Genomic DNA, 23,666 nt, shown 5'->3' on the forward strand with positions numbered 1-23,666 from the left:
GGCAGATGTGGGGCTGGGGGGGCAGATGTGGGGCTGGGGGGGGTGGGGCAGCTGTGGGGCTGGGGGGGTGGGGCAGATGTGGGGCGGGGGGGTGGGGCAGATGTGGGGCTGGGGGGGGGGTGGGGCAGGGACCGGATATGTGGGGCTGGGATGAGCTGTGTGAGCAGTTGACATGGGGGTGTGGGGCTGGGATATGGGGCTGGGATCAGAGCTGTGGGGATGGGGGTGCGGGGTGGGTTGTGGGGCTGGGATGGGGATGTGGGGCTGGGAGCAGATGTGTGGGGCAGAACCTGGCGGGGATGCGGGGCTTGCTTGGGATGTGTGGGGCAGAGCTGTGGGGTGTGTCCCCATCTCCCGGACACCTGGGTCCCTCCCGGACGCCGGGGTCCAAGGTCGGCGCCACACCCGGGGGTCAGAGGTCGCAGCCACGTCACCCCCTCCCCCACCCCAGACGCGCAGGAGCCGCGGGTGGGGGCGGGGCCCGCGCTGGGGGCAGGACGGGGACACGTGTGGGGCCGGGGGACACGTGTGGGGCCGGGGGACACGTGTGGGGCAGAGCAGACGGGGGGGTGGGGCCGTGGGGCGGAAGCGGCTCCGGCTCGTTTGGCCCTTTTAAGGGCAGCGGCTGCGGCGCTTCCCCTCCCCCCCCGTGAGTCACGGCCCGGACGCCTGGGTCCCTTGTGGGGAGGGGCCCGGACGCCTGGGTCCCTTGTGGGGAGGGGCCCGGACGAGCCCCATGGTGGGAACTGGTGGGTGGATGGGGGACCCAGGCGTTCGGGCCCCATAAGTGCTCCAGCCCGGCTATGGGGGTGGATGTGGGGCAGCCATGGGGCGGGATGTGGGGCAGTTATGGGGCGGGATGTGGGGCAGCCATGGGGCGGCTGTTCCATCCCCTCCCCGCTGTCTGGGGTCACCGAGGGGTCACGCCCTGACCCCCAGTGACCCCCGCGCTCTCCGGCCACGGCGGCGCCCGGGAGGGGCGGGGCCTCGGCAAAGCCCGCCCACCGCGCAGCCAATCCCCGCCGCCTACCCTTCCCGCCTAAACACCCTCCGCCAATGAGGAGCGGCGCGACGCTCACGGACAGCTCGCGCCTTCAGGGGCGAAGCCACGCCCCCGGTCCCGCCCCTTTAGGCGAAGCCACGCCCCCTACCAGGGCCACGCCTTCGTCCCGCCCTCCGTGCAGGCCCCGCCCCCTCCGCCGGAAGCCCCGCCCCCTGTGGCGCGCAGGCGCTCGGCGCAGGCGCAGTGCCGGCCCGAGTCACCTTGGGGTCCGGACCCCCCGGGTCCCCGCGCCCGCCGGTCCCCGCGCCCCCCGCGCCCCCCGGTCCCCGCGCCCCCCGGTCCCCGCGCCCCCCGGTCCCGATGGCGGCGGCTCCGGCGGCTCCGGCGGCTCCGGCCGAGCGGCCCAAGACGTCCCCGAAGTCCGTGAAGTTCCTGTTCGGCGGCCTGGCCGGGTGAGACACCCCGAACCGGGACCCCAAAACCGGGACCCCCGAACCGGGACCCCCGAACCGGGACCCCAAAAACCGGGACCCCCGAACCGGAACCCTAAAACCGGGACCCCCGAACCGGGACCCCAAAAACCGGGACCCCCGAACTGTGACCCCCGAACCGGGACCCCCGAACCGGGACCCCAAAACCGGGACCCCAAAACCGGGACCCCAAAACCGTGAACCCCGAACCGGGACCCCAAAAACCGGGACCCCAAAACCGGGACCCCCGAACCGGGACCCCAAAAACCGGGACCCCAAAACCGGGACCCCAAAAACCGGGACCCCCAAACTGGCACCCCCCAAACCCAAACTGCCCCCGAACCGGACAGGGCTCAGGCTGATTCTGGGGTGTCTCCCTGTGATCTTTGGGGCGAATCGTCGCGTTTTCGGCTCAGGATGGGCGCCACGGTGGCCGTGCAGGGCCGGGCTGGGTTTCGGGGTGTCTCGCTGTGATCTTTGGGGCGAATCGTCCCGTTTTCGGCTCAGGATGGGCGCCACGGTGTTCGTGCAGCCGCTGGACCTGGTGAAGAACCGGATGCAGCTCAGCGGGGAGGGGGCGCGAACCCGCGAGTTCCCCACGAGCTTCCACGCGGTGGCCGCGATCCTGAGGAGAGAGGGGCTGCGGGGGATCTACACCGGGTACCCCGAAATACTGAACCCCTAAACCTGCCTGGGCACCCCAAAACCCCCCTGAACCCACCCGGGAACCCCTGAGCCCCCCAAACCCCACTGAGCCCCCCAAGCCCCCCGGGTCCATTGTGGCTGCGGTGTCTCCACTCCGGGTACCCCAAAAATACTGAACCCCTAAACCTGCCTGGGGACCCCAAAACCCCCCTGAACCCCATTGAACCCCCCCAAGCCCCCCGGGTCCATTGTGAGACAGGAGGGGCTGCGGGGTCTCCACACCGGGTACCCCAAAAATACTGAACCCCTAAACCTGCCTGGGGACCCCAAAACCCCCCTGAACCCACCCGGGAACCCCTGAGCCCCCCAAACCCCACTGAGCCCCCCAAGCCCCCCGGGTCCATTGTGGCTGCGGGGTCTCCACTCCGGGTACCCCAAAAATACTGAACCCCTAAACCTGCCTGGGGACCCCAAAACCCCCCTGAACCCACCTGGGAACCCCTGAGCCCCCCAAACCCCACTGAGCCCCCCAAGCCCCCCGGGTCCATTGTGAGACAGGAGGGGCTGCGGGGTCTCCACACCGGATACCCCAAAAATACTGAACCCCTAAACCTGCCTGGGGACCCCAAAAGCACCCCTGAACCCCATTGAACCCCCCCAAGCCCCCCGGGGCTCCCCAAGCCCCCCGGGTCCATTGTGGCTGTGGGGTCTCCACTCCGGGTACCCCAAAAATACTGAACCCCTAAACCTGCCTGGGGACCCCAAAACCCCCCTGAACCCACCCAGGAACCCCTGAGCCCCCCAAACCCCACTGAGCCCCCCAAGCCCCCCGGGTCCATTGTGAGACAGGAGGGGCTGCGGGGTCTCCACACCGGGTACCCCAAAAATACTGAACCCCTAAACCTGCCTGGGGACCCCAAAACCCCCCTGAACCCACCCGGGAACCCCTGAGCCCCCCAAACCCCACTGAGCCCCCCAAGCCCCCCGGGTCCATTGTGGCTGCGGGGTCTCCACACCGGGTACCCCGAAAACCCCGAAGCCCCGGGACCCTGGGACCCCCAACCCCCAGGGAGCCCCAGACCGGGAGGGGGGTCCCGGGGCTGGTTTCGAGGGGGTTCTATGGAGGTTTTGTGGCTCTTGGCCTCATTTTTGGGGTGTCCTGCTCCACTTTTGGGGCTCTTGTCGGGGCCTTGGGGGGTGGGGGGGATTTAATGGGGCCCCGGGGCTGGTTTTAGGGCTCCCAGGGCTGGTTTTCGGGGCAGTTCTATGGGACTTTGGGGCTGCATTTGGGTCATTTCTTGCCATTTCTCCCCCATTTTTGGGGTGTCTCACCCCATTTTTGGGGTCCCCAGGCTGTCGGCCGGTCTGCTCCCCCAGGCCACGTACACGACCAGCCGCCTGGGGCTGGTTTTAGGGCTCCCAGGGCTGGTTTTCGGGGCAGTTCTATGGGACTTTGGGGCTGCATTTGGGTCATTTTTTGCCGTCTCTCCCCCATTTTCGGGGTGTCTCACCCCATTTTCGGGGTGCCTGTCCCCCCCAGGCTGTCGGCCGGTCTGTTCCCCCAGGCCACGTACACGACCACCCGCCTGGGGCCGGTTTTTGGGGTCCTGGGGCTGTTTTCTGGGGTGGTTTCATGGGGATTTCAGGCAGTTCTATGGGACTTTGGGGCTGGATTCGGGTGTTTTTTTCACATTTCTCCCCCATTTTTGGGGTCCCCTGTGCCCCAGCCTCTTGGCCGGTCTGCTCCCCCAGGCCACGTACACGACCACGCGGCTGGGGCTGGTTTTTGGGATCCCAGGGCTGGTTTTCGGGGCAGTTCTATGGGACTTTGGGGCTGCATTTGGGTCATTTCTTGCCATCTCCCCCCCATTTTCGGGGTGCCTCACCCCATTTTCGGGGTCCCCAGGCTGTCGGCCGGCCTGCTGCGCCAGGCCACGTACACGACCACGCGGCTGGGCATCTACACGGTGCTGCTGGAGCGGCTGGGCGGCGCGGACGGCTCGCCGCCGCCGTTCCTGGCCAAGGCCGCCATGGGCATGACGGCCGGGGCCGCCGGCGCCTTCGTGGGGACGCCGGCCGAGGTGGCGCTGATCCGCATGACGGCCGACGGACGGTGAGCGGCCGGACACACGGACGGGGCGGGAACTACCACCCACGGCGGGGTCTGACCCAAACGGCGGGGTCTGACCCCAAACGGCGGGGTCTGACCCAAACCGTGGGGGTCTGACCCCAAACGGCGGGGTCTGACCCAAACCGTGGGGGTCTGACCCCAAACCGTGGGGGTCTGACCCAAACCGTGGGGGTCTGACCCAAACCGTAGGGGTCTGACCCCAAACGGCGGGGTCTGACCCAAACCGTGGGGGTCTGACCCAAACCGTAGGGGTCTGACCCCAAACGGCGGGGTCTGACCCAAACCGTGGGGGTCTGACCCAAACCGTGGGGGTCTGACCCCAAACGGTGGGGGTCTGACCCCAAACGGTGGGGTTCTGACCCAAACCGTGGGGGTCTGACCCAAACCATGGGGGTCTGACCCCAAACGGCGGGGGTCTGACCCAAACCGCGGGGGTCTGACCCAAACCGTGGGGGTCTGACCCCAAACGGCGGGGTCTGACCCAAACAGCGGGTTCTGACCCAAACCGTGGGGTTCTGACCCAAACCGTGGGGTTCTGACCCCAAACAGCGGGGTCTGACCCAAACCGTGGGGGTCTGAACCAAACGGCGGGGTCTGACCCAAACCATGGGGTTCTGACCCCAAACGGCGGGGTCTGACCCAAACTGTGGGGGTCTGAACCAAACACTGGGGTTCTGACCCCAAACGGCGGGTTTTTGCCCGAACCGGCGGGGTTTCGCCCCAAACAGTGGGCTTTGCCCGAACCGGCGGGGTTTCGCCCCAAATGGTGCGTTTTACCCAAACGGGCGGGGTTTTGCCCCAAACCGGCGGGGTTTCGCCCCAAACGGCGGGGTTTGCCCGGACCGGCGGGGTTTCGCCCCAGACGGCGGGCTTTGCCCGGACCAGCGGGGTTTCGCCCCAAACGGCGGGCTTTGCCCGGACCGGCGGGGTTTCGCCCCAAACGGCGGGCTTTGCCCGGACCGGCGGGGTTTCGCCCCAAACGGCGGGGTTTGCCCGGACCGGCGGGGTTTGCCCGGACCGGCGGGGTTTCACCCCAGACGGCGGGCTTTGCCCGGACCGGCGGGGTTTCGCCCCAAACGCCGCTGTTCCCCAGGCTGCCCCCCGAGCAGCGCCGCGGGTACCGGAACGTGCTGGACGCGCTGGTGCGGATGGCACGGGAGGAGGGGATCGGAACACTCTGGAGGGTACGGGGGGACCCCGAAACCTGAGACCCTCACCCCAAAACCCACCCTGACCTCCCCGTGACCGCCCCATTGACCCTCTGACCCCCCGTTCAAACCCTGAACCCCCTGGAGGGAACGGTGGGGACCCCAAAACCCACCCTGACCCCCCTGTGACTCCTTGACCTCCCTGTGACCCCCCCCCCGTGATCCTGTGAACCCCAAACCTGCCGGGGGGGGAACCCCACACTGGGGGGGACACACAGGGGGCCGGGGGGTCAGGAGGATTTGGGGACCCCCCCACACCCCACATTCCCAGGGCTGCATCCCCACCATGGCTCACACCGGGGGTCGGGGTGGTTTTGGGGTTCAGGTTTTTGGGGTGCCCCGTTTCCAGGGCTGCATCCCCACCATGGCTCACACTGGGTGCAGGGGATGGTTTTGGGGTTCGGGTTTTTGGGGTGCCCCGTTTCCAGGGCTGCATCCCCACCATGGCTCACACTGGGTGCAGGGGATGGTTTTGGGGTTCAGGTTTTTGGGGTGCCCCGTTTCCAGGGCTGCATCCCCACCATGGCTCACACTGGGTGCAGGGGGGGTCAGGGGATGGTTTTGGGGTTCAGGTTTTTGGGGTGCCCCGTTTCCAGGGCTGCATCCCCACCATGGCTCACACTGGGTGCAGGGGATGGTTTTGGGGTTCAGGTTTTTGGGGTGCCCCGTTTCCAGGGCTGCATCCCCACCATGGCTCACACTGGGTGCAGGGGATGGTTTTGGGGTTCAGGTTTTTGGGGTGCCCCGTTTCCAGGGCTGCATCCCCACCATGGCTCGCGCCGTCGTGGTCAACGCCGCCCAACTCGCCTCCTACTCCCAGTCCAAGCAATTCCTGCTCGACTCGGGTACGTCGGGGGGACCCCAAAACTTCAGACCCCATAACTGCTGACCCCCCCGTGGCCCCCGTCTCAATTTTGGGGTGTCCCCCCCCCCAGGCCGCTTCCGAGACGACATTTTGTGCCATTTCTGCGCCAGCATGATCAGTGGCTTGGTCACCACGGCCGCCTCCATGCCCGTCGACATCGTTAAAACCCGGTCGGTAATTAGCGGGGGGGGTTAATTAACGAGCAGGGACTCCCCTGCACCTTCCTGCGTGGGGGGACACCTCGAAAATCCCTGTTTTTCACCCCAAAATCGGCCCCCGCAGCATCCAGAACATGCGGACGATCGACGGGAAGCCCGAGTATCGCAACGGGCTGGTGAGTCTGGGGGGTGCTCCAAGGTTTTGGGGTCCCCCCATGTTTTGGGGTCCCTGTTTCCCCCAGGAGGTGTCGCCAGTTCTGTGTTTCAGGATCCCCCTCCTGTCTTTGGGGTGTCCCCCCATTTTGGGGTGTCCCCCCATTTTGGGGTCCCCCCGATCCCCTGTGTCCCCCCCTCCCGTCACCTCGAGCGGATTCCCTGGGATTTGGGGGGATGCCTGGGGTTTTTTTGAGGTTCCCCGGGGTTTGGGGCTTCCAGCCCCATTTTGGGGGCTTTCCCCGGGGTTTTTGGGGTTCCCCAGGATTTCGGGGTCCCCCCGAGCCCCCATTTCTCCCCCAGGAGGTTCTGGTGCGGCTGGAGGGGCTCCCCGCGCTCCGGGTTGCATTGCCCTCCCGTTCTCTTTAGGGGACTCCCTGGGGTTTGGGGGTTCCAGCCCCATTTCGGGGGGGGTTTGGGGTTGCGCAGGATTTCGGGGCCCCCCCGACGCCCCAGTTTTGTCTCGCAGGAGGTCCTGGTGCGGGTGGTGCGGCTGGAGGGGCTCCCCGCGCTCTGGAAGGGCTTCACCCCGTACTACGCGCGGCTGGGCCCGCACACCGTGCTCACCTTCATCTTCCTGGAGCAGCTGAACCGCGCCTACGGGCGGCTGTTCCTGAGCCCCTGACCTGGGGATCTATGGAATCCATAGGGGCTGGGGGGCGCGGGGCTGTGTGTGGGGCACAGGCGGCTGTCCCTGAGCCCCTGACCTATGGATCTATAGAATCTATGGGGGGTGCAGGGGTGTGTGTGGGTCACAGGTGGCTGTTCTGAGCCCCTGACCTATGGATCTATAGGGGCTGGGGGGGGTGTGTGGGGGTCACAGCCGCTTGTTCCTGACCGCCTGACCCTATGGAATCTATAGGGGCTGGGGGGTGTATGGGCATCACAGCCGCTTGTTCCTGACCCTATGGAATCTATAGGGGCTGGGGGGTGTATGGGCATCACAGCCGCTTGTTCCTGACCCTATGGAATCTATAGGGGCTGGGGGGTGTATGGGCATCACAGCCGCTTGTTCCTGACCCTATGGAATCTATAGGGGCTGGGGGGGCCCTAGAGGGGCTGGGGAGGGGCCTCATGTCCCTATGGAGTGTCCCCAAGTCTCTATAGGGGGGTATAGAGTGGCTGGGGGTGGGGGTGGTATGTAGGTCACGGCAGCCCCTGACCCCCCTATGGAATCTATAGGGGCTGGGGGGGCTGAGGGGGTGTCCTCACATCCCTACAGGGTGTCCCCATGTCCCTATAGGGGCTGCGGGTGTCTGTGGGTCCCTATGGGGTGTCCCCATGTCCCTATAGGGGCTGGCGGGTGTCTGTGGGTGCCTATGGGGTGTCCCCATGTCCCTATAGGGGCTGCGGGGTGTCTGTGGGTCCCTATGGGGTGTCCCCATGTCCCTATAGGGGCTGCGGGGTGTCTGTGGGTGCCTATGGGGTGTCCCCATGTCCCTATAGGGGCTGCGGGGTGTCTGTGGGTGCCTATGGGGTGTCCCCATGTCCCTATAGGGGCTGCGGGGTGTCTGTGGGTGCCTATGGGGCGTATGGGGGTCCCGTTTTTGGGGTTCAGTTCTTTCAAAGGTCAAGGTCATGGGCAGGAGCCCCCCCAGCCCCCCCCTTCCCAAAGGGCTTCGGTACTGACAGCTCGTTATCATGTCATTGATTAATTAATTAAACCGGAATCATGTGGAGACGGCTCTGACCCGAACTGGGGGGCACTGGGCTGAACGGGGTTGAACTGGGGGCGCTGGGTTGAACTGGGGGCGCTGGGCTGAACTGGGTTGAACTGGGGACACTGGGCTGGAAGTGACGGACACGCCCCCCACCTTGACCATGCCCCCAGCCTGGCCACGCCCCCAGCCTGACTATGCCCCCGCGCATGCGCAGAGCGTTCCCGCCTTTTCCCTCCCGCCCTTTTCGGCGCCCCTCACTCACTCACCCTGAGGGAGCTGAGGCCGCTCGCAGCCAACCCGCCGCGGGGGGGCGGTTAACCGGGCAGAACCGGGGAACACATGGGTAGAACCGGGGAAAAAAACCGGGGAGAACCGGGGATAAAAACCGGGGAGAACCGGAGAAAAAAACCGGGGACCCTCCGAGGAACCCGCCAACGCTGACTGAAAGCGGCGGCCACGCCCCCGACCACGCCCCGCCGGTCTGGCCACGCCCCCCGCGCATGCGCAGGAGAGCGGCGCGCGCCGTTCCCGCCCTTTGCTTCGCGCCCTTTTCGGGGCCGCTCGACCCTGAGGCGCCGTGAGGTGATTTGGGGCGGACACCCCGGTACCCGGGCCGGTGACGGGACAGGGACACCCCGGTACCCGGGCCGGTGATGAGGCGGGGATGACAGGGACACCCCGGTACCCAGGCCTGTGACGAGGCGGGGATGACAGGGACACCCCGGTACCCGGGCCTGTGACGGGACAGGGACACCCCGGTACCCGGGCCGGTGACGAGGCGGGGACACCGCAGTACCCGGGCCGGTGACGGGACAGGGACACCCCGGTACCCGGGCCGGTGACGAGGCGGGGACACCCCGGTACCCAGGCCGGTGACGGGACAGGGACACCCCGGTACCCGGGCCGGTGATGAGGCGGGGACACCCCGGTACCCGGGCCGGTGATGAGGCGGGGATGACAAGGACACCCCGGTACCCAGGCCTGTGATGGGACAGGGACACCCCGGTACCCGGGCCGGTGACGGGACAGGGACACCCCGGTACCCAGGCCTGTGACGGGACAGGGACACCCCGGTACCCGGGCCTGTGACGAGGCGGGGATGACAAGGACACCCCGGTACCCAGGCCGGTGACGGGACGGGGATGACAAGGACACCCCGGTACCCGGGCCTGTGACGGGACGGGGATGACAAGGACACCCCGGTACCCAGGCCTGTGACGGGACGGGGATGACAAGGACACCCCGGTACCCGGGCCTGTGACGGGACAGGGACACCTCGGTACCCGGGCCGGTGACGGGACAGGGACACCCCGGTACCCGGGCCGGTGACGAGACGGGGCGACAGTATCACCCCGGTACCCGGGCCGGTGACGGGACGGGGATGACGGGGACACCCGCAGCACAGGCGGTGACCGCACGGAGCCGTTTATTGCCCGCGGGTGGGGGTCCCGCGGGTGGGGTCACTGTGCGGGGCCCCCGTCGCCCCACGGCAGCTGCGGCCCCGCCAGCACCGTCCTGTCCACGCCCTGGGGGGTGATGGTGGCCAGGCGGATCACCCCCCCGCTGGAGCCGTCCCGCGCCATGGCCAGCGCCAGAGCTGCACAAACGGTGAGAAATCACCCAAAATCACCCGAAAACACACACCCCGAGGCCAACCCCCCCGCTGCAGCCGTCCCGCGCCATGGCCAGCGCCAGAGCTGGGGACAAACCACAGCGGGAAAGCCCAAAATCACCCCAAAACACACACCCCGGGGCCACCCCCCGATGGTCAGCGCTGGGGAAACGGTGAGAAATCACCCAAAACCACCCCAAAACACACACCCAGGCGCCCCCCAGGATCCCCATAGCCGCTGTGCCCCCCCAAACCCCTGTGCCCCCATAATCCTCCCCCCAAGCCCCCCAGGACCCCCATAAACCCCTCCAGGACCCCCAAACCGCTGTGCCCCCCCAGGATCCCCATAAACCCCTCCAGGATCCCCAAACCCCCGTGCCCCCCAGGACCCCCATAAACCCCCCCAGGACCCCCCAAACCCCTGTGTTCACCCCAGACCCCCCGTACCGCGGGTCACCAGCTCCTGGCTCTGCTCCCGGCTCATCCCAACCCTGTGTGACCCCCCAGGACCGCAGACCCCCCGTACCGCGGGTCACCAGCTCCTGGCTCTGCTCCCGGCTCATCCCGGGCGTCGCGGCCGCGTCCAGGAACCCGTAAAGGTACGAACTGCCCGACCCCCCCACGGCACAGGGGACGCGGAGCAGCGGCCCCCCCATGGGGACGGCATAGACCTGGGGGCAGGACGCGGTTATGGGGCAGCTGTGGGGCAGCTATGGGGCTGCGTGACCCCCCATGGGGACGGCATAGACCTGGGGGCAGGACGAGGTTATGGGGCAGCTGTGGGGCAGCTATGGGGCTGTGTGACCCCCCATGGGGACGGCATAGACCTGGGGGCAGGACGAGGTTATGGGGCAGCTATGGGGCTGTCTGACCCCCCATGGGGACAGCATAGACCTGGGGGCAGAACACGGTTATGGGGCAGCTGTGGGGCAGCTATGGGGCTGTGTGACCCCCCATGGGGACGGCATAGACCTGGGGGCAGGATGCGGTTATGGGGCAGCTATGGGGCTGTCTGACCCCCCATGGGGACGGCATAGACCTGGGGGCAGGATGCGGTTATGGGGCAGCTATGGGGCTGTCTGACCCCCCATGGGGACAGCATAGACCTGGGGGCAGGATACGGTTATGGGGCAGCTGTGGGGCTGTCTAACCCGCCGTGGGGACAGCATAGACCTGGGGGCAGGACGAGGTTATGGGGCAGCTGTGGGGCAGCTATGGGGCTGTGTGACCCCCCATGGGGACGGCATAGACCTTGGGGGCAGAACACGGTTATGGGGCAGCTGTGGGGCAGCTATGGGGCTGTGTGACCCCTCGTGAAGAAGGCATAAACCTGGGGGGCAGGACAGCAGCTATGGGGGGGTCACAGGGGGTTTTGAGGGGGTCAGGGGGATTCTATAGGGTAGCAAAGGGGACGCTGTGGGACAGAGACAGCCCCTGTGGGGCACAGGGCCCTGCTATGGGTCAGAAGGGTCTGCCATGGGGCAGAAGGGTCTCGCTGTGGGGCAGAAAAATCTTAATAGGGGGCAGAAGAACCTGCTATGGGGTGGCAAAAGGGATGCCCAGAGACACAAAGGGACGCTACAGGGCAGAAAAGAGGCTACTATGGGGCAGACGGTCCCGCCATGGGTCAGAGGGCCCCGCCATGGGTCGGGTGTGGGTCACCTGCCCCCCGCGCCGTGGGTCCCATCCGGCCACGATGACGCCGGCGCTGAGCTCGTCGCGGTAGCGGTAGCAGGTTTGCTGGAACAGGCGGGCGGCCGTGCGCACGCGGGGCGGCTCCTGCAGCTCCACGCTGTGGGGCAGAGACGGGGTCAGCCCCACAGAAACCGCCCCATAAACTCCCACCGGCCCCACGGCTCCTGCAGCTCCACGCTGTGGGGCAGAGACGGGGTCAGCCCCACAGAAACCGCCCCATAACCTCCCACCGGCCCCACGGCTCCTGCAGCTCCACGCTGGGGGGCAGAGACGGGGTCAGCCCCACAGAAACCGCCCCATAACCTCCCACCGGCCCCACGGCTCCTGCAGCTCCTCGCTGTGGGGCAGAGACGGGGTCAGCCCCACAGAAACCGCCCCATAACCTCCCACCGGCCCCACAGCTCCTGCAGCTCCACGCTGGGGGGCAGAGACGGGGTCAGCCCCACAGAAACCGCCCCATAACCTCCCACTGGCCCCACGGCTCCTGCAGCTCCACGCTGTGGGGCAGAGACGGGGTCAGCCCCACAGAAACCGCCCCATAACCTCCCACCGGCCCCACGGCTCCTGCAGCTCCATGCTGGGGGAACATGTGGGTCAGACCCATAGAAATCCACTGACAGCTCCCACCCTGCCCCATAGCAACCTGTGGAGCGCCAGCTGATAGGCCACGGCCCTGCCCCACACCCTGCCCCACACCCTGCCCCACACCCTGCCCCACAGCCCCGTACCTGTGGAACGCCAGCTGATAGGCCACGGCGTCGGCCACGGCCTGGGTGTCGGCGGCCGATCCCGAGCGGCAGCAGAAGATCCGCTCGTGCACGGGCGTCAGTTTGTCCGTCACGCGATTGGCCACGTACGCCCTGCGTGACGTCACCGTGATGTCACCGCGACGTCGCAATGACGTCACGGCGCCCCCTCCCCACCGGGACCCGCCCCACGCGCTGAGGGGGCCCCGGGGGTCACACGAGGGTTGGGGACCCAGGCGTTCGGGGAGACTCAGGCGTTGGGGGGGGACGGGGCCCCCGTGATGACGTCACTGATGACGTCACCGGTGACCTCACCCCGTGGTCGTGCGCGAATCGGCCCCGATGACAACGCCGCCGTCGAACTCCACGGCCATGATGGTGGTCTGGGGAGAGACCCGCGGCTGACCCATAACTGCCCCACAACCGCCCCCCGGGAGCCTCTTCTGCCCCATAACTCCCTCCCAACCCCCCCACGAGGCTCCTCCAGCCCCACAACTGCCCCCCCCGAGGGTCCCTCGCCCCAGGGCTGCCCCCCTGCCCCACAACCGCCCCGGCTGCCGCATAACTGCCCCATAACCGCCCCCCCGCCCCACAACCGCCCCCCTGCCCCACAACCGCCCCCCTGCCCCACAACCGCCCCCCTGCCCCACAACCGCGCCGGCTGCCCCATAACTGCCCCATAACCCCCCCAGCTGCCCCACAACCGCGCCGGCTGCCCCATAACTGCCCCATAACCGCCCCCCCGCCCCACAACCGCCCCCCGCCCCACATCCGGGTCTCACCCCGGTGCTCACGGGTCCCGGCCCCGGCGGCAGCACCGTCACCGCCGCCATCTTGCCCCGCGCTTTACGGCAGCGCGGCGGCTCGAACGGCCGCCGCGCTTTACGGCAGCGCGGCGGCTCGAACGGCCGCCGCGCTTTACGGCAGCGCGGCGGCTCGAACGGCCGCCGCGCTTTACGGCAGCGCGGCGGCTCGAACGGCCGCCGCGCTTTACGGCAGCGCGGCGGCTCGAACGGCCGCCGCGCTTTACGGCAGCGCGGCGGCTCGAACGGCCGCCGCGCTTTACGGCAGCGCGGCGGCTCGAACGGCCGCCGCGCTTTACGGCAGCGCGGGGGCGGCGCCGCGTCTGATTGGCTGCGACCGCGCGGGAAAACCTCACAGAACCGGTTAGAAAAACAGCCGGACCAATCACAGAGTTTTAATAAACGCCCCGGGGGCCTCCTCGGCCCCGCCCCCTGCGGCTGGGCGGAAGGGGCGGGGCCGGAGGGCGGTGACGTCAGCGGAAGGGGCGGGGTCAGCGGCGGCCCGGGGCTGCCCCCTGGTGGTCGCTCTGGGCACCGTCGCGCGGCCAATCCCTGCGGGGGTCAGGGGTCACCGGCCGCACCACGTGACCAGGGACCCCCAATGTCCCCATCCCCCCAATGTCCCCAATGTCCCCATCCCCCCAATGTCCCCATTGTCCCCATCCCCCCAATGTCCCCGTTGTCCCCATCCCCCCAATGTCCCCATCCCCCCGTTGTCCCCCCATCCCCCCGTTGTCCCCGTTGTCCCCATCCCCCCAATGTCCCCATCCCCCCGTTGTCCCCGTTGTCCCCATCCCCCCAATGTCGCCATCCCCCCGTTGTCCCCGTTGTCCCCATCCCCCCAATGTCCCCATCCCCCCATTGTCCCCAATGTCCCCATCCCCCCAATGTCCCCATCCCCCCGTTGTCCCCGTTGTCCCCATCCCCCCGTTGTCCCCAATGTCCCCATCCCCCCATTGTCCCCGTACTCGCGGTTCGGCCGCGGCAGCAGCTCCAGACTGAGGGTCCCGGGGGGGGAGGGGCTGCAGGGAGCGGGGGGAGGGGTCAGCAAAAGGGACCCGGGCGTCCGGGAGGGACCCAGGTGTCCAGGAGACCCCCCTCCACCCCAGGACCCAGGCGTCCGGGACCCTCAAAAAGGGACCCAGGCATCCAGGAGGGACCCAGGCGGCCGGGAGATGTCCCTGCAAAGGGACCCAGGCGTCTGGGACCCCCAACCCAAGGCCACCCTAGAGGACCCAGGCATCCGGGACCCTCAAAAAGGGACCCAGGCGTCCGGGCCCCCCCCCCCACGTCCCCGGCTGTCACCGTTTCGGGGGCGTCCGCGGGGGGGTCCCCGGGGGGGTCCCGCGCAGGTGCTGCGGGTGCCGGATCAGGCGGTCGAGGGCGCGGACGATGTCGGGGAACGGGGGGCGCGCGCGGGGGCGGCGGCGCCAGCAGCGCAGCATGAGCTGGTGCAGCGCGGGGGGGCAGCGCGGGGGCGGCGGCAGCCGGTAGCCCTGCTCGATGGCCGCGATCACCTGCGGGACCCAGGCGTCCGGGGGACACGGGAGTTGGGGGGACACGGGAGTTGGGGGGGCACGGGAGTTCGGGGGGGACCCAGCAGTTTGGGAGGGACCCAGGAGTTCGGGAGGGACCCAGGCGTTTTGGAGGGGACCCGAGCATCCAGGAGGGACCCAGGAGTTTGGGGGACCCAGGAGTTCAGGAGAGACCCAGGAGTTCGGGAAGGGACCCAGGAGTTCAGGAGGGACCCAGGAGTTCGGGAAGGGACCCAGGAGTTCAGGAGGGACCCAGGAGTTCGGGGGGACCCAGGAGTTCAGGAGAGACCCAGGAGCTCGGGGGGGACCCAGGAGTTCAGGAGGGACCCAGGAGTTCGGGAGGGACCCAGGAGCTTGGGGGGGACCCAGGAGTTCGGGGGGACCCAGGAGTTCAGGAGGGGACCCAGGAGTTCAGGAGGGGACCCAGGAGTTCGGGAGGGACCCAGGAGTTCGGGAGGGACCCAGGAGTTCAGGAGGGACCCAGGAGTTCGGGAGGGACCCAGGAGTTTGGGAGGGACCCAGGAGCTCGGGGGGGACCCAGGAGTTCAGGAGGGACCCAGGAGTTCGGGAGGGACCCAGGAGCTTGGGGGGGACCCAGGAGTTCGGGGGGGACCCAGGAGTTCAGGAAGGGACCCAGGAGCTCGGGGGGACCGCGGGGACACTCACGTCCTGGTTGTCCATGTCCCAGTAGGGCCTGTCCCCGAAGCTCAGCACCTCCCACATGACGATGCCGAAGCTCCAGACGTCGCTGGCCCAGCTGAAGGTGCGACGGGCGATGGACTCGGGCGCCGTCCAGCGGATTGGGATCTTCCCGCCCTGCGGACACAGGCGTCCGGGGGACCCAGGCGTCCGGGAGGGACCCAGGAGTCCAGATGGACCCAGGCGTCCAGGGGACCCAGGAGTCTGAGGGACCCAGGCGTCCAGGGGACCCAGGAGTTCGGGAGGGACCCAGGCGTCCAGGAAGGACCCAGGAGTTCGGGAGGGACCTAAAACCCGGGGAACCCCAACCCTGGGGACATCCCGACCCTTGAGAGACCCCAAAACTGGGGACACCTCACCCTGGTGTCCCCACAGTGTCCCCTCAGTCCAGTGTCCCCACCATGTCCCCTGTGGTGCTGGTGTAGGTGATTTGGGGTCCCCCTGTCCCCCCATGTCCCCATGTCCCCCATGTCCCCTCACCGCCACGCTGGCGTAGGTGGTTTGGGGTCCCCCTGTCCCCCCTGTCCCCTCATGTGCCCCCCTGTCCCCCCCTGTCCCCCTGTCCCCCCTGTCCCCCCATGTCCCCCTGTCCCCCTGTCCCCCCATGCCCCCCTGTCCCCCTGTCCCCTCACCGCCGCGCTGGTGTACGTGGCCTCGGGGCCGCCCTGCGGGGCCATCGCTCGGGCCAGCCCGAAGTCGGACACTTTGCAGACGAGTTGAGCGTCGACCAGAACGTTCCGCGCGGCCAAGTCGCGGTGGACGAAGCCCAGGGACGAGAGGTAGCCCATCCCCCCGGCCACGCCGCGCAGCATCGACACCAGCTGCAGCGTCCCCAGCGTCCCCTGCCGGCCCTGGGGTCACCCGGGGTCACACGGGGTCACCCGGGGTCACCCGTCCCTGGGACACGGCGGGGGACGGGAGGGGACACGGTGACCACGTGCAGGGGAGGGGCGCGTCCTGGGTGTCACCGGTGTCTGTGGCGTCACTGGGTGTCCCCATGATGTCCCCGTGTCCCCAATGTCCCCAATGTCCCCATGTCCCCGTGTCCCCATGTCCCCAATGTCCCCATGTCCCCATGTCCCCAATGTCCCCATGTCCCCAATGTCTCCATGTCCCCAATGTCCCCATGATGTCCCCATGTCCCCAATGTCCCCATGTCCCCATGTCCCCGTGTCCCCATGTCCCCATGTCCCCATGTCCCCGTGTCCCCATGTCCCCGTGTCCCCATGTCCCCATGTCCCCATGTCCCCATGTCTCCAATGTCCCCATGTCCCCATGTCCCCGTGTCCCCATGTCCCCATGTCCCCAATGTCCCCGTGTCCCCATGTCCCCATGTCTCCAATGTCCCCATGTCCCCAATGTCCCCATGTCCCCATGTCCCCATGTCTCCAATGTCCCCATGTCCCCAATGTCCCCATGTCCCCATGTCCCCAATGTCCCCATGTCCCCAATGTCTCCATGTCCCCAATGTCCCCATGATGTCCCCATGTCCCCAATGTCCCCATGTCCCCATGTCCCCGTGTCCCCATGTCCCCATGTCCCCATGTCTCCAATGTCCCCATGTCCCCAATGTCCCCATGTCCCCATGTCCCCATGTCTCCAATGTCCCCATGTCCCCAATGTCCCCATGTCCCCATGTCCCCAATGTCCCCATGTCCCCAATGTCTCCATGTCCCCAATGTCCCCATGATGTCCCCATGTCCCCAATGTCCCCATGTCCCCATGTCCCCGTGTCCCCATGTCCCCGTGTCCCCATGTCCCCATGTCCCCATGTCTCCAATGTCCCCATGTCCCCAATGTCCCCATGTCCCCATGTCCCCATGTCCCCAATGTCCCCAATGTCCCTATGTCCCCAATGTCCCCCTGTCCCCGTGTCCCCATGTCCCCGTGTCCCCATGTCCCCATGTCTCCAATGTCCCCATGTCCCCATGTCCCCATGTCCCCAATGTCCCCATGTCCCCGTGTCCCCATGTCCCCATGTCCCCATGTCCCCAATGTCCCCATGTCCCCATGTCCCCGTGTCCCCATGTCCCCATGATGTCCCCATGTCCCCAATGTCCCTATGTCCCCAATGTTCCCATGTCCCCATGTCCCCGTGTCCCCATGTCCCCATGTCCCCATGTCCCGCACCCTGAGGAAGGCGTCCAGCGCCCCGTTGTCCATGATCTCGGTGACGATCATCACGGTGTCCCCGGCTGTCACGACCCCGCGCAGCCGCAGCACGTGGGGGTGTCTGAACTGGCCCATCCGCGCGGCCTCGCTCAGGAAGTCCCTGCGCGGCCCCTCCCCCACCCCCCCCCGCAGCGTCTTCACGGCCACGGGGGAGGGGCGGGAACCGGGCAGGGTCAGGAGACCCCGGAACACCTGCCCGAATTCACCTGGATGGACACACGGACACACGGACACACGGACATCAATGGGAACCGGGCAGGGTCAGGAGACCCCGGAACACCTGCCCGAATTCACCTGCACGGACACACGGACACACGGACAGACACACGGACATCAATGGGAACCGGGCAGGGTCAGGAGACCCCGGAACACCTGCCCGAATTCACCTGGACGGACACACGGACACACGGACACACGGACACACGGACATCAATGGGAACCGGGCAGGGTCAGGAGACCCCGGAACACCTGCCCGAATTCACCTGCACGGACACACGGACACACGGACACATGGACACACGGACAGGCACAGGACATGGGGACATCATCCCACACCTGCCCCGAATCCCCTGGGGACATCGGGGACATGGGAGGACATGGAGACGTTGGGGACAATGGGGACATGGGGGATGTTGGGGACATGGGGACATTGGGGACATGGGGGATGTTGGGGACATGGGGACATGGGGACATTGGGACGTTGGGAATGTTGGGGACATGGGGACATTGGGGACACGGGGATGTTGGGGACATGGGACATTGGGGACCCCGCCGCCCCCCGTCCCTGGGGCCGCGTTTGGGGCCGTGCTGGTGCCACCTGTGCCGATGGCGTCCTGGATGGTGACACAGGTGACATCGATCTCCTGCGCAAAGTCCCTCAGGGCCACGCGCGGGTCCTCGTAGCTCAGGGGGTCGATGTACACGGAGCCGCCTGCGCCGGGGTCACGGGGGTCACGGGGTCACACGGGGGTCACGGGGTCACGGGGTCACACGGGGGCATGGGGTCACACGGGGTCACAGGGTCACATGCAGTCACAGGGTCACATGGGGTAAGCAGGGTCATGGGGTCACATGGGGGGTCAGGGGGTCACCCGAGGTCAGCAGGCTCACCGGGTCACGGGGTCAGCCAGGTCACCCGGGGTCACCCCCACCCAGGGGACACTTGGGGACACCAGCCCCCCCCCCCGCGGGTTGGGGACACTGGGTGACACCCGGTGACCCCGTGACCCCCCTGTGACCCCCCGTGACCCCCTGACCTCACCGTGACCCTGAGGGTGCCGCTCCCGGTCCTCCCGCTGACACCGGTGCCTGGGGGGGACACGGGGACACGTGGGGAGGGGGAACCCCGCCCCCCCCAGGGCACCCTGAGCCCCCATGGAGCCCCCAAACCCCCCCGGACCCCCCCGCCCCCCCGCCCCCCTCACCTGCGGCTCAGCAGCGCCCCCCCCAGGGCCGCCAGCACCAGGAGCCCCCCCAGAGCTGCCGCCCCCCCCAGCAGCGACACGGGGACCCCCCGGGACCCCCCTGCGAAACAGGAAAACGGGGGGTCAGGGGGGTCCCCAAAACCCCCCGACCTCCCCAGGGACCCCCACCCCTCCCCCAGGGGTCAGGGGGGTTTTGGGGTGTCCAGGGGGGGTTTGGGGTCTCACAGGTTTCCAGGGGGGTCGGGGGTGGTTTGTGGGCTCAGGGTGATTTTGGGGGGTCGGGGGGTCTCACCGGTCGTTCCCGGGGGCGTCACCGCGGTCTCGGGCCCAAACTCCCCGTACCCCCCGTCGCTCCGCGCTCGGACCCGCACCCCGTACAGGCCCCCCCGGCGCAGCCCCCCCAGCTCCGCCCGCGGCTCCGGCACCTTCAGGAACATGGGGGGGCCCTCCCCGCCCCCCACCTGCGCGCTCAGACCCCCCGGACGCCCCCAAAACACACAGACCCCCCCAGACCCCCAAAACCCCCCCAGACAGCCCCAAAAACACACAGACCCCCCCAAACCTCCCCAGACCCCCTGAGCCCCTCGAAACCTCCCCAGACACCCCAAAACCCCACAGAGCCCCCCGACCCCCTGAGTCCCCCAAGACCCCCCTGAGCCCCTCAGATCCCCCCGAAAACACACAGACCCCCCCAAAAACACACAGACCCCCCCCAAAACCCCCCAGACCCCCAAGCCCCCCGGACACCCCCAAAAACACACAGACCCCCCCCCCGGGCCCCCCAAAACCCCCCGGACACCCCAAAACCCCACAGAGCCCCCCCGACCCCCAAACCTCCCCAGACCCCTCGACACCCCCAAATCCCCGCCCCCCCCCTTGTCTCTCGGGGACCCCCCGCGGCCCCTCCCCCACCTTCTCGTAGTACTTGACCTCGTAGTCCAGGATCGGGCCCCCGGGCGGGGGGTGCGGGGGGGGCGGCCAGGTCAAGGTCACGGCCGAGGGCGACCCCCCCGCCAGGGTCACGGCCCCGACCGGGGGGGGCACTGGGGGGCACACGGGGTCACACGGGGTCACGGGGGGGTTGGGGTCCCAAGGGGGGTCCCACCCCCCCGCTTTTTTGGTCCCAATTCAGGATGTTTGGGTCCAAGTTCAATTTTTTTTTTTGGGTCCCGCCCCCCAGTTTTGGGTCTCGATTCGATATTTTTGGGATGTCCCCCTATTTTTGGGATCCCACGCCCGGTTTTGGGTCCAAATGCAGGATTTTGGGGTCGTCTTCCCCCACTCTTGGGGTTCCACCCTCCATTTTGGGGTCCCCCCCATTTCCAACCCCCCCCATTTCCGGCCCCCCATTTCTGGGTCCCCCCATTTCCAGCCCCCCCCATTTCCGGCCCCCCATTTCTGGGTCCCCCCATTTCCGGTCCCCCCCCATTTCCGGCCCCCCCCTTTCCGGCCCCCCATTTCTGGGTCCCCCCATTTCTGGGTCCCCCCATTTCCGGTCCCCCCCCATTTCCGGGTCCCCCCATTTCCGGTCCCCCCCATTTCCGGCCCCCCATTTCCGCCCCCCCCCATTTCCGGCCCCCTCACCATCCCCCCCCGCGGTGACGTTGACCTCGCTGTGGGGGAGGGGCTGCGGCCCCAGGCCGCTGACGCCGCTGCGCGCGCTGACCCGGAAGCGATAGGTGACCCCGGGGGTCAGGCCGGTGACCGTGACCCCGTGACCCCGCAGCGGGGGGGGCGGGGCCAGGCGCAGGGGGGGCAGGGCCCGCAGGGTCCCCCCCCCGGGGGGCAGCGCTGACACGTGACCGCGAAGGTCAGGTCGGGGTGACCCCCCCCCAGCCGGGGGGGGCCCCACGTCAGCCGGACCCCCGAGCGCTCGGGGCGGCCCCGCAGGGACTGGGGGGCGGACGGGGGCGCTGGGGGGAGGGGAGGGAGGGGTCAGGGACCCAGGCGTCCGGGTGACCCCCCGGCCCCCAAAGACCCCCCTGCGCTGCCCCTCCCCCCGTAGAACCAGGGCCCTCCCCCACCCCCGCTCCTCCCCCACTGACCCCTGACCCCGCTGACCCCCCCACTGACCCCTGACCCCTCCCCCACTGACCCCTGACCCCTCCCCCACTGACCCCTCCCCCACTGACCCCTGACCCCTCCCCCACTGACCCCTGACCCCGCTGACCCCTGACCCCTCCCCCACTGACCCCTGATCCTGCTGACCCCTCCCCCACTGCCCCCTGACCCCACTGACCCCTCCCCCACTGACCCCTGACCCCACTGACCCCTCCCCCACTGACCCCTCCCCCACTGCCCCCTGACCCCATTGACCCCTCCCCCACTGCCCCCTGACCCCACTGACCCCTCCCCCACTGACCCCTCCCCCGCTGACCCCTGACCCTGCTGACCCCTCCCCCACTGCCCCCTGACCCCATTGACCCCTCCCCCACTGCCCCCTGCCCCCGCTGCCCCCTCCCCCCGCTCCCCTCCCCCGCTGCCCCCTCCCCCCGCTCCCCTCCCCCGCTGCCCCCTCCCCCGCTCCCCTCCCCCGCTGCCCCTGCCCCCGCTGCCCCCTCCCCCTGTTCCCCTCCCCCGCTCCCCTCCCCCACTGCCCCCTCCCCCGCTGCCCCCTCCCCCGCTCCCCTCCCCCCGCTCCCCTCCCCCCGCTCCCCTCCCCCACTGCCCCCTCCCCCGCTGCTCCCCTCCCCCGCTCCCCTCCCCCGCTCCCCTCCCCCGCTCCCCTCCCCCGCCTACCCCAGCAGGGCTCCCCGGCGCCCCCTCCAGGCTCGCGGAAGGTCCCGGGTTCGCACTCACAGGCGGCGGCCGCGGGTTCGGGGGAGCGGCTGCGGGGGGGGCAGGGCAGACAGGGACCCCCCCCGCCCCCCCCTGGAACCAGCCGGGGGGACACGCTGGGGGAGGGGAGGGGTCAGGGGCACCCAGAGACACAGGGACCCCAGACCCCCCTGAGCCCCCCCCGGGACCCCCAAAACTCCCCCACAGCCCCCCAGGACCCCTCAGTCCCCACAAACTCCCCTAAACCCCCAGATCCACCCCCAGGACCCTCCCCAGGGACCCCCGCCCCCCTTATCCCCCCAAAGACCCCTAAGTGCCCCCCCAACTGCCCCCATGACCCTCCCATGACCCCCCTGTGACCCCAGAATCCCCCCATGACCCCCCAAACTCCCCCCCTGACCCCCCCCGTGACCCTCAGAATCCCCCCATGACCCCCCAAACTCCCCCTGACCCCCCCGTGACCCCCAGAATCCCCCCATGACCCCCCAAACTCCCCCCATGACCCCCCCGTGACCCCCAGAATCCCCCCAGGACCCCCCAAACTCCCCCCATGACCCCCCTGCGACCCCCAGAATCCCCCCATGACCCCCCAAACTCCCCCCCTGACCCCCCCGTGACCCCCAGAATCCCCCCATGACCCCCCAAACTCCCCCCCAACCCCCCCATGACCCCCCAAACTCCCCCCATGACCCCCCCTGTGACCCCCAGAATCCCCCCATGACCCCCCCGTGACCCCCAGAATCCCCCCATGACCCCCCCGTGACCCCCAGAATCCCCCCCTGCCCCCCGTGCCCCCCCCGTGCCCCCGCCGTGCCCCCCCCGTGTCCCCCCCGCGCCCCCCCCGTGCCCCCCCGCACTCACCCCCGCACCCCCCCCCGCGGGGCTCCCAGCCGGGGCCGCACACGCAGCCCCGCGCCGGGGGGGGCTCGGCCCAGGTCCCGTCCTCCCTGCAGTACATGACGGGGGGGGCCAGGACCCCCCCGCGCGCCACCGCCCCCTGCAGGCAGCGCCCGGGCACCGCGGCCACCAGCGCCCGCGGGACGGTGGCCGGGAAGCGCGCCAGGGCCCGCGTGACCGCGGGGCAGCGCCGGAACGACAGACGGACGGACAGCAGCGCCAGACACGCCCCCAGGTCCTGCAGCGCCAGGTAGAACCCGGCGCGGCTCAGCGGCCCCAGCCGCAGCGTCTTGCGGTTGATCTGGCCCACCGGCGACCTTGACCTCGGCCGCGACCCCGGGGCCGTCAGGTGCTCGGCGGCCACCGTGTCCACCTTGACGTAGGGGTTCTCCAGCCAGGGCGGGGACAGGGGCGTCGCGGTGTCGCCGTCCGACTCGTGGAGCAGCACGTTGAACGTCTCGCGGCAGCGGGGGAGGGGGCGCCGCGCAGGGCGGCGCTGCCGGGGCTGCTGCCGGGGAAACCGGCACGTTTGGGGCCGTTGCCAAGGCCGTTGCCAAGGAAACCATCCTTTCTGGGGCCGTTGCCAGGGCCGTTGCCAAGGAAACCATCCTTTCTGGGGCCGTTGCCAGGGCCGTTGCCAAGGAAACCATCCTTTCTGGGGCCGTTGCCAGGGCCGTTGCCAAGGAAACCATCCTTTCTGGGGCCGTTGCCAGGGCCGTTGCCAAGGAAACCATCCTTTCTGGGGCCGTCGCCAAGGACACCGTCGTTTCCGGGCCCGTTGCCATGGACGCCGCGGTTGCCGGGGCCGTTGCCGGGGCGGTCGCCGGGAGCATGGTCCCATTGGCCGGGGCCGGGGGCGCGGCGCGGGGCGTGGCGGGCGTGTCTCCGGGCGGGGCCGGGGGCGGGGCCGGGGGCGGGGCCGTCGCACGCCACCATGGTGAAGCGCAGCTC

General features: G+C 69.0%; 3 protein-coding genes across 4 annotated transcripts; 1 reads left to right on the forward strand and 2 right to left on the reverse strand.

Annotated features, from left to right (window-relative positions):
- Positions 1-1,233: 1,233 nt before the first annotated feature.
- SLC25A11 (solute carrier family 25 member 11) lies at positions 1,234-8,372 on the forward strand. Its single transcript, XM_065653456.1, has 8 exons — positions 1,234-1,455; positions 1,981-2,133; positions 4,025-4,231; positions 5,343-5,433; positions 6,212-6,302; positions 6,393-6,492; positions 6,605-6,656; positions 7,163-8,372. The coding sequence occupies exons 1-8, from the start codon at positions 1,364-1,366 to the stop codon at positions 7,316-7,318; spliced, it is 942 nt and encodes a 313-aa protein (XP_065509528.1). The 5' UTR covers positions 1,234-1,363; the 3' UTR covers positions 7,319-8,372.
- A 1,391-nt stretch (positions 8,373-9,763) lies between these two features.
- On the reverse strand, positions 9,764-13,272 carry LOC135999887 (proteasome subunit beta type-6-like). 2 transcript variants are annotated; one of them, XM_065653459.1, is made up of 6 exons: positions 13,190-13,272; positions 12,723-12,790; positions 12,390-12,521; positions 11,629-11,758; positions 10,493-10,637; positions 9,764-9,951 (listed from the first exon to the last, which is right to left on the reverse strand). In XM_065653459.1, exons 1-6 carry the CDS (start codon positions 13,238-13,240, stop codon positions 9,815-9,817), a joined length of 663 nt encoding a protein of 220 aa, XP_065509531.1. In that variant the 5' UTR covers positions 13,241-13,272; the 3' UTR covers positions 9,764-9,814. The 2 variants fall into 2 exon arrangements, with proteins under 2 accessions (XP_065509531.1, XP_065509532.1); XM_065653460.1 differs by lacking the exon at positions 9,764-9,951 and adding an exon at positions 9,963-10,051.
- Positions 13,273-13,598: 326 nt separating this feature from the next.
- On the reverse strand, positions 13,599-23,601 carry LOC135999810 (ephrin type-B receptor 4a-like). The gene is made up of 13 exons (XM_065653385.1): positions 22,680-23,601; positions 21,780-21,934; positions 20,888-20,933; positions 20,625-20,831; positions 19,953-20,025; positions 18,878-18,924; positions 18,434-18,547; positions 17,575-17,822; positions 16,077-16,295; positions 15,412-15,561; positions 14,516-14,727; positions 14,179-14,232; positions 13,599-13,762 (listed from the first exon to the last, which is right to left on the reverse strand). The coding sequence occupies exons 1-13, from the start codon at positions 23,554-23,556 to the stop codon at positions 13,702-13,704; spliced, it is 2,463 nt and encodes an 820-aa protein (XP_065509457.1). The 5' UTR covers positions 23,557-23,601; the 3' UTR covers positions 13,599-13,701.
- Between the last annotated feature and the right edge of the window lie 65 nt (positions 23,602-23,666).

Source organism: Caloenas nicobarica, chromosome 30 (genome assembly GCF_036013445.1).
Source record: "Caloenas nicobarica isolate bCalNic1 chromosome 30, bCalNic1.hap1, whole genome shotgun sequence".
NCBI lineage: Eukaryota > Metazoa > Chordata > Aves > Columbiformes > Columbidae > Caloenas > Caloenas nicobarica.

What these genes read in the sequence shown, in the direction of transcription:
- SLC25A11 (XM_065653456.1), top strand. Translation starts at nt 1,364, where the DNA reads ATGGCGGCGGCTCCGGCGGCTCCGGCGGCTCCGGCCGAGCGGCCCAAG. An exon ending in GGATCGGAACACTCTGGAGG is followed by an intron (nt 5,434 to 6,211) that starts GTACGGGGGGAC and finishes CCCCGTTTCCAG; the next exon opens with GGCTGCATCCCCACCATGGC. An exon ending in GTCGACATCGTTAAAACCCG is followed by an intron (nt 6,493 to 6,604) that starts GTCGGTAATTAG and finishes CGGCCCCCGCAG; the next exon opens with CATCCAGAACATGCGGACGA.
- LOC135999887 (XM_065653459.1), bottom strand. Translation starts at nt 13,240, where the DNA reads ATGGCGGCGGTGACGGTGCTGCCGCCGGGGCCGGGACCCGTGAGCACC. An exon ending in ACCCACGGCGCGGGGGGCAG is followed by an intron (nt 10,638 to 11,628) that starts GTGACCCACACC and finishes TCCTGCCCCCAG; the next exon opens with GTCTATGCCGTCCCCATGGG. An exon ending in CCAGGAGCTGGTGACCCGCG is followed by an intron (nt 9,952 to 10,492) that starts GTACGGGGGGTC and finishes CCGTTTGTGCAG; the next exon opens with CTCTGGCGCTGGCCATGGCG.
- LOC135999810 (XM_065653385.1), bottom strand. Translation starts at nt 23,556, where the DNA reads ATGGGACCATGCTCCCGGCGACCGCCCCGGCAACGGCCCCGGCAACCG. An exon ending in GCGGCACCCTCAGGGTCACG is followed by an intron (nt 18,548 to 18,877) that starts GTGAGGTCAGGG and finishes ACCCCGGCGCAG; the next exon opens with GCGGCTCCGTGTACATCGAC. An exon ending in GGGACATGGACAACCAGGAC is followed by an intron (nt 14,728 to 15,411) that starts GTGAGTGTCCCC and finishes TGGGTCCCGCAG; the next exon opens with GTGATCGCGGCCATCGAGCA.